The sequence below is a fragment of the Nelumbo nucifera genome, chromosome 4 (assembly GCF_055504915.1).
Source record: "Nelumbo nucifera cultivar China Antique chromosome 4, China Antique-T2T, whole genome shotgun sequence".
Classification (NCBI taxonomy): domain Eukaryota; kingdom Viridiplantae; phylum Streptophyta; class Magnoliopsida; order Proteales; family Nelumbonaceae; genus Nelumbo; species Nelumbo nucifera.
The window spans coordinates 32,817,497-32,830,851 of NC_142652.1; the positions used below are offsets into that span (position 1 = coordinate 32,817,497).

General features: G+C 39.3%; 1 protein-coding gene across 1 annotated transcript; it reads right to left on the bottom strand.

The window, feature by feature from the left end:
* Nucleotides 1-9,979: 9,979 nt before the first annotated feature.
* On the bottom strand, nt 9,980-12,588 carry LOC104609963 (WUSCHEL-related homeobox 1-like). Its single transcript, XM_010276415.3, has 4 exons — nt 11,773-12,588; nt 11,358-11,666; nt 11,053-11,129; nt 9,980-10,710 (listed from the first exon to the last, which is right to left on the bottom strand). The coding sequence occupies exons 1-4, from the start codon at nt 11,951-11,953 to the stop codon at nt 10,240-10,242; spliced, it is 1,038 nt and encodes a 345-aa protein (XP_010274717.1). The 5' UTR covers nt 11,954-12,588; the 3' UTR covers nt 9,980-10,239.
* Nucleotides 12,589-13,355: the final 767 nt, after the last annotated feature.

A 13,355-nucleotide genomic window follows, 5' to 3' on the forward strand; every position in this document is an offset into this window, starting at 1 on the left:
GTACTTTTATTTGATCTTTAAGAAGCTCCTCGTTATCACGTGGTAGCATGTCATAGATGAGGCAGGATGCTCTTCTTGATTACCTTTAACCAGGTGAAACAAAGTTATTATTCCTAGGAATACACTGTAGTATATTTGGTAGATGAGATATTATCTGGTTGATATAATTGATGAAGAGAAAACTCAAGCATCTGCTTTAATTGGATGGTTTTAGGACAGAAGTTCCTATAGGATGGTTAGGATCATTGGATTTAGTCTTCACATGTGACATCTATTAGTTGAAGCCGTTAAATCTCAACTGCCTGATGCATTCCTGCTAAAGTGGTTTGTTTGTCATTGAAGAGTCCTCTACCCAGAGTAGGACATGCATTCCATCTGATTGTTTGCTAGTAACCAAACACCTTTCAACGATCCTGTATAACTTGGTTTGAGTTTTATCTGCATAACCAAACACTTTTCAATGATCCTGTATAACTTGGTTTGAGTTTTTATCTACATTTCTTCATTTGTATCTTCCAGTCTTCCCAAGCCATCCCTCCACAAAGTTCTTATTCACACCCATACTATAGCTGTGCCAATTTGAAGCCAGAGAATAGGCTTCTCATCTTTGATGATTCACCATGCTAACAGACACAGTTGTGAAGTAACTAGTCTGTTGACATATACCCTGCTTGTGGATGCTGCTTTAAAATTAACAAGCACTGGCAGTTACTGCATCTATTTTCAATATCCAGATCTGTTGCCATGTCAAGCTTCCCTTGCATTCACAGTAGCACTGCAATCGCATGAACAACTCTTATGAATACAAACTCCTTGTGGGATCTCTTCCCATCTACCTTGACAGAAAGGCCACCATGTAACCCTTTCTGCCTGATGACCACCAACTCTATTATCATTACTTCACTCTTACTGCTTGACATTCTTCTCTAGTCATGGTATTTACATGGAGTCCTAGAGCTTGACCAGTGCCTAGTTATCACATTTGTTTACTTTCATGTAAAATGCATTTTAGGTGATTGAAGAATGAAAAGAAATTCATTGTTAGTAATCTTTTGTGTCAACCAGAAGTAAATCCTCCATGGGAATTCAAATCTGTTAAGTTGCTGGTTAAATCTTAAATGCTCTCTGTTGCACACAAATAGGTCTTTTTTGAATCCTTGCCTGTCACTGTGGTTGGTCTGTCACACTCATGGCGCTTCTGAGATTTGGGTTGTGACATCAGAATTTCATTCTACCCAAACTTGTCTCAATTCTTCCTCTTTAAGAAACAAAAAAAAAAAAAATCCCCATATATTCTGATTGAACTTTGATAGAGTAAAAAATTTGGTTGTCGGCAAGTAAATTTGCTAATTATGAATGGGTGTAAGCAATGCAAGGCCAAGTATCATTTCTGGGTATGTCAATGCCTCTAGGAGCCAGGACAAGGGACATTTCATCACCCTATGCAACTATTACACCAGCATAGCTGATTGAAGCCAAGGGACCACTGCCTAGCTAGCCCCCCTCTTGAGGTTGAAACACCAACAATCGATCACATTGATGACCACATGTCTGGTATATCATTAATGCTTCCCGGTGCTGTGGGTATGAGCAGGCTTGTGGGGACAAATCTGGATGGGGGTTGGACAGTGGATTTTGGCAGTTGCACAGGTATTTGGTAAAACTTTTAGTTTATTTCAATTGTGACAAGTTTGATCAATCTCAGGGTGGCAAGTAGCAACCAAATATAGTACGCTCATCCATCAGGCTAGGCTGAGGGTGGGCCTTGGCTTAATGGTTGGGTTGCTCTATTGCGACCTGGGTCACCAGGGTTCAAATCTCGAAAACATCTTCTCTGTATGTGCAGTAGTAAGGTTGTGTACATCTATCCCTCCCCAGACCCCGCATTGGTGGGAGCCTTGTGCACTGTTCCATTCCCTTCCACTCTGAGCCATATCTTCCATTGAATAACTTGTCTTCCAAGTGTTCTCACCATTCCAATTCATGCAGTTTTTGGTCTTTTCCTTGTCTTTTTAGGCTTTTCAATTTTCAGCAAGTTAACTTGTCGCCATTTTTATTCCTGATCCATGTGACCATTGTTGTAAATCAGTTTTCCTTATCTTGTCGCATTTTGGGGCCAGTCAAGGTTCTTTTGGATGCATTATTTATTTATTTTGTTTGTATTTTATCATTTCTTGTTTTTCCCACTCATCCATCTTATCGGTTATCTTCACCATCATGAGTGTGTGAATTTCAGGCTAGTATGAAGCCATAAAACTAGAGTGGCCTAGGCTTGGAAAGAGTGGTCTAATCTGATATGGGTTAACTCAAGTATCTACATTGCCTTAAGCATAAACTGATCTTGACCTGGCCTCCTAGTTTACATTGCAATCACTGGCACAGCCCCATACGTCCAATATTTCAATCAAGCTCCATGAAGACTCTGTCAGGCCATGCCAAACAGTCACTTGCGTCCATGACGAAGGCCAAAGAATCTTGTCAAATGTGTCTATCATCCCGAAGATTAATTTATCATTGATAAATGTTCCTCGACTTCACTTTTACAACATTTCCACTCACCAACCAAGGGCTAACCCACCAACACGTTGCATGTACCATGTAATTTATGAGATATGCCCAAAGGGAATGAATGTTACTGAAGAGACTGCAGTATCACTGCGACGTCCCTGTAGTTCTGTTGAAAAGATAGCAGAAGAATGTAAATGCACTGTTTTGTAAAGCTTTTCTCTGATCTTTCTATCTGGTAGCCTGATGGTGGTCCTGCTTGGTGCTTCAATTGTCCTACTACCTACATTGGTTTCACCTCGAATACGTCGTTCAGTGCTACAAATAGAATAGTTACAGAGAGACGTAGAGGAATGTATATAGCTACAGGTCAAATTGAGTGGACATAAGTTCGGAGTGACCCATCTGAATTTAAGTCAAGTTGGGTTGGGTTGGCCAGTAGGGTTGAGATCTCTTGCACCCTGAACCAACTTGAGGATCAAACCGGACAATCATAAATGTTTTTGACTTTCTAGTAAATGTCTTTCATTGATTATCTGAATATGAAGTGTTCGTGAGTTCGATCCTCATGTCTTCCTCTAACTAGATTTTGAGAGTATCTAAGGTTTTGCTGGCTCTACATGAGTAAATGGGTCTAGGGTTTCTATGTTCAGAAAAAAAAACAATATAATCTGCATAATTTTTGAATAATCCCACCATCCAGCCATATGCAGCAAAGACTTACAGTTACAGTCATCCATTATTCAAGCCGATCTTCGAATGACAAACTCTTAGGTGGTGCTCCGTCATGGTTGATCCCAATTCACCTCCTCCCATGTCACCCCCAAAAGAGGGGAAAGGGGGGAAAAAGATACTTGGGGAGTGTTGCATGGACTCTCTTAAATGGATGAAGTGTCTGTCGGATGCGCATTGGACACCGACATTCCATGGATTCTTGAGGAACACTTTTATCTAACTTCCCCCCCCCCTGCTTTTAACAGTAAATGAACAATATAAATGACACACTTTTCTGTGGAATGTTAAGATAAAATTTTGGACCTTTTCCTATAAGATAGATGATGTTAGAATTCAAAGTATATGGACAGTTCTAATAATAACACAAGCCCTTCTTTTTAACATTTACCTCAGTCTGTTTCTTTCTTTTATTATCTTTTCTTTTGGTCTTGAGACAGACTCTTGGACATGCACCAGATTCTGAATCCCATGTCTGTGTCCGAACAACACTTGTCCAGAACACCAAACTTTGTGGGATAAGGATTGAAAATTGGTGGCCCTGTGTTTCATAGTGTTCAGGTCAAGAGCATCAACTGGTTTGTTACCAAACTACTTGGGAGCTGAGACAACCATCATTGGAAGAACTTGACCCCTCCATCGCTGATAAAGGAGGCTGCACCATGCACCAGCTTGCCTGAGAGCTGGTGGTCAAAATTCCATTGAAAGCATCTATTAAGCAGAGAGGGTTCCTATGTAGAATAGACAAGAAAAAAAATACTGTCTAGGTTAAAAGAAGTTGGAGGGAGTTTTCAAGGTATGTTTGGATAAGTACTCATGTTTTAGATGCAAAACCAAGCAAAGGTACCTGAGGGGCCACCACCAAAGTGAAGGACTGGACATTCCCTCACTTTGTTGCTAAATGGAGGGCAAAAGCAGCTGGGACAAAAGCTCAGGAAAGAAAAGAACATAGACATACATGGTCATCTCCTTGTTATAGTCAAAATGAAGATTCTAGTTTGCTCGGTAAAGCCTGAGTGTTGGTTCCAGGTAATTGGCTTTGGAACCTGTCTTCACCAGGGGTGGCAAAGCTTGACTTATCCGAAGACCTGCCCTACCCTCCATGTTTGGACTGATATTACTCAACTACTTTTTACTGAGAGATGTGACTAGCTTTGCTTGCCTTGAGGTTCGGTTTGGGGCACCCTCAATCCAATCAATAACCAGATTTGGTTCATTTTTGCTCCTTCCTTTTTCTTTTAACAGGCCGGGTTTGGTTCAAGCATTTTCACAGGACTAGAAGCCAACCCAAAACCAACCCTGCTTTTCCCTATTGGGTTCACCCACCACAGTAACAACAGATAAAAAAAAACTAGCCTGCCTGCTCAAAATCAAACAGTAGATAAATAAAATATTGTTGGGGAGTGAAGTTGTACAGGGATTAATGTTCCAATTGAGTAGGACCAAACAAAAAGACGATTCTGTGATAGACCAAGATTGCATGGTACGAATTTGGCCTTGTTAAACAGACATGAATTTGATGAATTTCAGGATTTTCTAAACATTCTTTAAGAGTTTGGGTCATGTTATAGACAAGTGTATGTTTATAGGAAATGACTTAACTTGAGCTCTGAATTAACATATCATAAAATGAACTGAACTAATTATACATTAAAGATGATTTGCTGCAGTGTAGGGAATAGGGATGGGTGTTAATAAAAATAATGAAATGAAATGCCATTTTTAAGATTAGATGGATGAAATCAAGTTAATTAATTTTCATTAGCATTCTAATAATGAATCTTCTGAAGTGACATATACATGATTCAAATACAGGAAAAGGCCAAAAGCTCTACACTGTCACGGGCGCCAACTCCCAAGTGAGAGGTCCTGGACTCCTGGGTTCTAAGTTTAACCCAGTGGGTTCTAAGTGAGAATTCCCTCTTTAGTAGACACCGGGTTCGGGCCTAAGCCTCCTGGTGGGCCAGCCTGGCCAATCTCATGGGGTGCTTGCTGAACCTGAATTTTTCAAGTGGGTTGAAAAGGGAAAAAAAATGAAATACAAAAATGATTTCATTCAGTATGACTTCCAAACACCAGTAAGAGAAAAAAGAGAGAAAAAAAAAGGAACTACCAATCAAGATTCAAGAAGAAGCTTATTACATAACTGGGTTTTGGTCTGTTTGGACTTTCCTATACTCAAAATCTCCTTTAAAATGAGTTTGGTTATTGAAAAGGGAAAAAAGTAAAAGAGTGGGGAGAAGAGAAGTGGGTGAGGTCTCATTTAAGCACAGAAAAGCATACACTTTGCTTGGAGAATCAGGGACAGAGAAAAGATATCCCATGATGACCTCATCACACAAGGAGCTTTAAGGGGCCTGTCTAACTATCCCCAGGTATAGTCAATTTATTTGCAGGCTCAGTACCCCTTTCCCCACACTTTCAAATTACTCTACCTTAGATCACATTCCATTCTCCTTACATGTGGGCCCTCAGCTGGTAGATGAGGACGGTTTGGACCAGCACTCGTGCTCAATGTGTGGGGGAAGTGGGGCCCCATGCCGTAATGGGTCCAAAATTAGGACATCACCCATGTCATAACGTGATCTCACTGTTTAACTGTCACCATCTGTTCCAAGGACTAAACTCTGTTCTTTTGATTTTGCTTCATTTCCCCTTTTCCTGATTCATGAGCACGACCCATTTCCTACTGATGTGGTTTGGATGAGCAAGGTTGGGGCCCTTCTGCAGAGCTGTTTCATGTTTAGAAGTTTGGATTGACCAAAAATATTTGCATGAATGGGTTCAGCTTGAACTTTGAAGGGTATGAACCTTATCATATTATCAAACCCATGCAACATTTAATTTTCTCTCTCTCTCTCTCTATATATATATTGTACCCTCATTTCTCATTTTCTTGGGTTAAGGGAAAAAAATAAGAAAATAGTATCTTCATTCTCATTCTCCAATAATCAAATAACTTGTCACCATCATTCTTATCCCAACAATATGGACAAAGGGCCCTTGCACAAACAAAGTTATTTGTGCAGTAGTACTCAACCACCCAATCCCTGTTGATTTGCAGCATTGAGTGTTACAAGGGCCCAAGTGACAAATACATGGGGGTAAATCATGAATTCTTTCATAGGGCCTTTGTCCTTTATCACATTATTGCCCTTAATTAGAGGGTGAAGGCAGAAATGTTTCCTTTTGCACCCTTTCTCATAGTAACAGAATTCATGGAAGATTTTTACTTCATGTAAATCAAACCAAACATTTGAGTAAATTACTAAAATGAAACAACGGATGGGGTTAAAACTTTTTGGTTTTCTGTAGCCTAGAAATACGTAGTTCTGTAAACTCAGTAAGAAAGAGGAAGTTTGGTTCACATAGTCGGTATTGGAATAGGAACATGGCTCAGGTGAACTACCCATGACATTAACACAAAATGGTCCAGCTCAAAGAACTGACTAATGTTCTATTTCTATTTTCTAGAAAAAACAAATAAACATTGCAACAGAAGCTAAACATGCCCAGGTTCAGCTTAAGAATTGTGAGATATTAGAAACAAAACAAATATTTAAAAGGAGTGTATCCAATGGCAGTCAGGTTTGAAATATTTTCTTCTAAGTAACAAAAGAAGAAGAAAAATTCACTTGATGAATGATCTCAATCATCTGACCAAAGCTAACTTTTAAGCTGTTAGTTACTTCTTAGGCAGGTCCCTCTGATTGTGTTGCTAAAAAAAATCAAAGTGAAAGGTCATTGCCCTAATTTTACTAATTGTAGATATAGACCAAGTACAGAACCAGCCAATGTTCCCTCTCAAATATAGAATTATGAATAACCTTAATCATCCCAACTACCAAACCAAATTAATTTATGTTTATTGGGTCTGCTCGGGCAATTAATGGATCATCTAAGGAGCGTTGGGACTTCTCATTTCTGCACAGAACCATCCAATACCTGTCAGTCTGTATGTTACTTACATATTAATATAATAATAAGGAAGGGGGGTGGGGTGGGGAGAGAGGAAAATAAATCTACCCAAAATGAGAGAGAGTGAAAAAGGGTTGTGACTTGTGGGTGTCACTAAACATTTACAGTGTCTGAGTTTGTAGAGAAGAAAGGTGGTTGGAAGGATCAGTGGTTGGAACTGAACCTAGCTTACTCAAATAATGCGTATTGCCCAGAAACCGGCCATGATCTTACAAAATCTAAAAGTCTCAGCAGCCACATTAATTGCCACAGGAAACAGCTTCCCATCTCTCTCTCTCCTCTCTGTCTCAATAAGACAACCACCTCCAGTCAGACAAACAACAGGCTCAGTCCCCAGACTCCCCACTAACAACTTACAAGGAGCTAATTTGAATTATTCTCTCTAAGCGGATTGTTGGGATTATGGTGTTCCTCATCTGTTCACCATGTGATTCGGATCTCTCGACATACGTGCTTTTGTAAATTCTGAAGGTCTCTGTGCTGTCTAAAGTAATGAAACAGTTTAGTGATACATTTCCAGGATTAAAAAAAATAAAAAAAAAGCATCACTGACTAATGATCTCAGCCGTCTGATAAGAACTGGTTTTTGACATAGGGGACCAAAAGGGTGTGTTAATGATTAGTTAATACATCAACAAAGCAGCTTCTCTACCAAAATGTAAAAGAGTTCACCCCTCCATCCATGGATATTGTATTCTAAGTTGCACAAAATTCAAGATGGATGCACTAAGGATCTGAGTTCCAAATTCATCTGAAACTTCACAAGTTTCTGGATCGTTTCCGTTTCGGTAATTAATGAAATCCCATTTTTAATCTTCGACCAGGAAAAATGTTTCATCTGAAATTTTGTGAAATACAAACCTACCGATTAAATTCCTACACTATCGATTAAATTCCTTAACTATTTTTGTTTGTCAAATACAAATCTATGCTGATTCATATCGTGTGAGAAACCAATGAATCTGTCTCAAGTCTTTTTTGTTTGTTTACATGTACAAGAAACAGGTTTTCTGATGGGTCACGTGGCTCTGCTAACTGGGTCAACTTCCCTGAACGACCCAGGAATATCGCACTTGGCAATCTAGTTGGAGCCCAAAAGGGCCCCACATGTATTTGTCTTGATAACCTCTCTATTCATGGGGAAAATTTCAGCCCCAGAGTCCTTGCCACCTCCCAATACAAAGTTACAAACCCCTTTTTAGGGCAACTTTCATAATAATATTTAAAAGATAAGAATTTGTATGGGGAACCATCAATACAAGGTGGAGTATAATATTGATGTGGGTTGGACTATTTGCCATCTGGCCAATCAAAAGAGGCTCCTAAAATAGAGGTTGTATCTATTATAATTCAAATTTTAGAGCTGCTATTTTCTTTTCTTCCTTTTAACTATACCACACTGAAACTCTTGATGAACTCACTGGTTTTGTTCGGACATTAGTTCTTGTGAAGAGGTTATTAAGCAATAATAAGGACAAGTTCATTAGCTGCAGGGATCAATGCATATACGTACCTTCTTGCAACTAAGACTTGTTTATTTAATGTAGGGTTGTGGTAAAAAATTTAAATTGTTCATGGATTTCATCTTATGTAACTTTGGAGGCATCTGGTGATTTTTTTTTTTATTAAATATGGAATGACCCCAAGTGCAACTGACTGTGTGATATTTCAAGATACTTTTCAATATATGTACTTCTGGTCCTATAATAAGATTTTGTCTTTCATAATTGACGAGAAAATTTGTTTTTAGTTCTCTTACCACGCATGGACCTCATCTGAAGGTACAATGCAATGATCTTCAAATAACAATGAAATCATATAGATCCAAAAAAAAGTATTCATTCTAAAAAGCTATGGTGTTTATCATCTCATCAGTCATCACATGTGAAAGAAATATGTGCATGCCAGTCTATGTCACTTCTGTACTGATATTCATATGGGGTGATGCATTTGCTTCATCTATATAAATCTTTCTGCTTGTGTTGAGGGTTTCACTTAATGGTAGATCTTACTTGTCCACTGCTTGTGTGGTCCATGGGGTGTATCCAATAATCTTTCAGATGAATGAAAATTGCTCATTTGTTCAGAAGCAAAATGGGGTAATACAGTTCTTTCATATAACTAGCCACATTAATTAATAGCACCAAAATGTCACTTTAAATAGTGTGTGTAACATTGGGAAGATTGTTTCTGGTGCTAATTCCCTAAGAGGATAAGGATAAAACTTAATGTTATGCTGCAACCTGAACCTTTATTTTGTCTAAGATGTGAATAACTCAATTTTGTCTTCAAAGCATTGAACTCACACTGCCAGGAAAATGATGGGTTTAATGATCTTTTGCATTAATCCTTGCTTATATTCAATGAACTGCTTAAATACTTTTACCTTTCTAAGACTAGTTAGTTTCATATTTTTATGGTTTGTTGTTGAGCTCTCTTTCTAATATATTAATTTGTTGGTTTTCCAACTATGTTAGTTGCCCCTTCCCCCACAGTTCCTTGGACTTAAAAAGAAACATACATAAGAAAAGATATGATTTCTATCTTTGTAACGCTGATCAATGAAGCATATTTCTCCATCCCTAATTCTTGGTTATTTCAACATCAAACAATTTCACATCAAATTCATATTTCAGGCCGCTCAATTTATGAACCAAAGTCTCCATCACCATCTCTCTCTCTCTCTCTCTCTCTCTCTCATGCCTAATTATTGAGCCTAGAAGGTAGAATTAAAGTAGTCCTATCAACACAGAACCCTGTAATATTTTCCTTAATTAAGCTCTTCATTATTCCAGCCATCATGGTAGAAATGCATTTTATGGAAACCTTCTTAACTCCAACATCACTAAATGCCCACACCCATCCTTTGCACACCTTCCATGAAGTATAAAAATAAGAGCAATAATTAAAACAGTGGGAATTTCCAATAACAACAAAATGTAAGCTTCACCCATTAACTTACATACATAACAAAGTAATCCCACGCCCCACTAGTACCATCTCCACATGGGTAAGTTTCCTTCTTCAGTTCTTCGTGGGAAGGAACTCAAAAAATTGGTATGTAGTAAAGTTGGAATTCGTGGTTGGATTCGGCACCTCAGTCTCCTTCTCTTCATCACCGACACCACCATTTCCACTGTCGCTTCTTAGTGGGAAGAGCTGAAGCGTTTGAGATTCTCCACACTCCTCCTGGTCTTTGCGTTCTTCGCCATTGCTGAGGAGATCAGCTGGGAGATATTCTCTGCTGGGTGTTTTAAAAAGCTCCAGATTTTGGTTGTTTATGAGCTTTGGGTCTACTACTGTTATTGCTTCTGTTGTTGCTGTGGTTATGGTGTTTTTGAGAGGGGTGGTGGGAGGAGAAGATAGCTGCATCATTTGCCACGTAGGATTCCTTTCTACTGAGGTTCTTCTGTGCTGTAATTCTCCCTCCTCGAATTGAATCCACCCGTCTGTTCTACTTTCTGCTACTGCTGCTCTTTGCATTGAAACAGTTTCCTGAAGAAAACGAAAACACATAAAAGATGAAGAAATCAAAATAATAAAATAAACTAAAGAATGAATGAATTACAAGGTCAAAAAATGCAACTTGTTCCAATAACAACAGTCCCGACAGAAAGGAAGGAGGGCAGCTTTTAAACCCTTTTCGTTTCCCAACATATACAAAGCTTTTGTTGCTCTGTGCATCTCTCCTTTCTTTCCCTCTCCATCTAGCCTTTTTTGAACTTTAATCTCAATAGTTCCTATTACTACTTCTAATCATTGTTGCTGTTTAGAGATCTCTGGTTATTAAGTTTAAGAGATTTATATTAGGAACATAAGCAAGGACTATATATGCACCTCTGAAAGGCTACTGCAGTTTGTAGGGGGAGCCCAGTTCTTGGTCTGTTCAACTTCATAGCCTGTCCTACTCGACCCTGTAGACAGAAAGAAAAACAAAACCCTACACTTTACATCTCAAGTAATCAATAAATAAAATAAAACAACAAAAATCAAATAAGGACTTCTCTCTCATGCAGTTTCTCTCTCTTGGTGTTATACTTCTGGTGTCCTACATGAACTTGGTTTGTGGTTGAAAAAAAAAAAGAAGAAAATAAACTGGTGGGGAATAACAAGATTGAGAAGTTACTTAACGTGTTTATTACCTGATTCTTTCTTGTCTAAGCTTTCAGTATCGTAGTGCTGTTGTTCTTCGGAAGCAGCAGAACGACGACGGCGTTTCTGCCTTTCTCTTGCCTTGTGGTTTTGAAACCAATAGAACACATTCTTCCCTTCGATCTTGCCAAACCGGCGGAGCTGAGCAGTGATGTGCTGGATTTGCTCAGCCGTCGGCGTTCGAGTTCCACATCGATATAATTCCTCGAGGGTCCGTAGCTGCTCCGGTGTGGGGTTCCACCGGGAGCTCACCACTGGTTGTGCACTGAACTCTCTCTTACTGTGTTCGGTTACAGTGGCTGAAACAGATAAGGAAACCCAAGCCACACAAAAGAATAAAAATCAAAAGAACAGACGAGGAGTGAAGTTTGAAAAGGAAAAGGAAAGAAAGCAAACACTACTTACCCAGATGAGTATTCAACGCAAAGAAATCTGTACCATGAATACGAGTCAAGCAAGGAGCCATTACAGTTGCAGTGTTAGTGCTATTAGTAGTAAGCCTTGGCATGAGAGGCCGAAGCTTCCGACCGTTGAAAGAATCCGCCATGTTAAACCCACTTCCATCACTGCAACCCATCATCCACATTGTAGCCTAGTAGCAGCAGCAGCAGCAGCTCCCCCTCTCTCTAACTGTGTCCCTCGCTAGATTTCACTCTCGTTATATATCTATCTAGGGAAAATGGTTTCTATATGCTTAGCTGAACAATTTACAGGTGAGGGAATGAAACAAGCTAGAGAATGATGATGCTGCTCTCGCTCTCCTCTCTCTCTCTCTCTCTCTCTCACCACATATGTCTTTGTTGGGGAAGGAGGATATATGAGTGCTATATACTCAGCTCAGCTGTATGAAGGGTATTTTAGTTGCAGAGATGGAGATTGAACAGGCAAGATAGATAGGGAGAGAGAAAGAGAGAGAGTGGTTACCCTTGATTTAAATAGAAGACAGTGAGGACGACAGGAGGTTGACTGGCTTATTGTGAGAGAGAGGGCGCAAGGCAGACAGGCAAAAAAGGCAAAGCAAAACCAAGGCTGAAGCGTGGAATTCTGGGAGTTATCGGGAGACGCGAATAAAAACGACGTGACGATCATGAGGGTTATCATAAGCCTCATCACCTCTTACTCGTATTTATTGTTCGCCCCCTGACTCGTGCCTTTCATACTTATTCTCAATCCGAACTGCCCCTCGCCCCTCTCCCTATTCTCTCTCTCCATCTCATCCCCAACACTATCAAACACCTCCCTACATTTCTTAGATTAGATCACTAGATTGCTCTCTGCATCTGCTAGGTCTTCTCTCTCCTCCCCCCCCCCTCTCTCTCTCTCTCTCTCTCTAGATCTCTCTTGCACGAATTTCCTTGAAATTCCCTCACTGCCCTCACCTATTTAACCATTAGTCGCAGGCCCACCTACCCTTGTCGTCCAATAAATTTGTAATACTTTTATCTACTGGGCTTCTCATGCTAAGGTACGAAAGTCATAGAATGATACAACACCTTTTAATGAGTTATCATGTACACAGGGTTTTGTTTGGAATCTTCCTTCTTCTCCACTCATTCTTCAAACTTCATTCACTTTGAAGTATGAAGGTTCATGTCGTCCCATATGTCCATCATGCCATGCCCATCATGTCCTTGTTCTTGTCCAGTAGGGAGCCCACTTGCTTGACCATATATTGCATTCGGATCATTATGCTAGAATGATTCAGTACATTAGTTGGTGTACTCTGTGCTCACTTCTACAAGCTAGTCATTATTTTCACTTCATATATTAATTGTTATTATCTAGGGTTTGGGATAGGGCTAGCACTAGGGAAATTTAAATTCTTTCTGGCTCCACAATTTTCATCACTTTCTATATATATATGTTCAAGTTTCTTTCTTTCTTTTTTTTTTTAATTTTTTTCTCTTCTTCATTAAATTGTTTGAAAAATACTAAAGATATATAAACATTGTTTTTTTATTCTCACTTATACCCAATTCAATCAATTG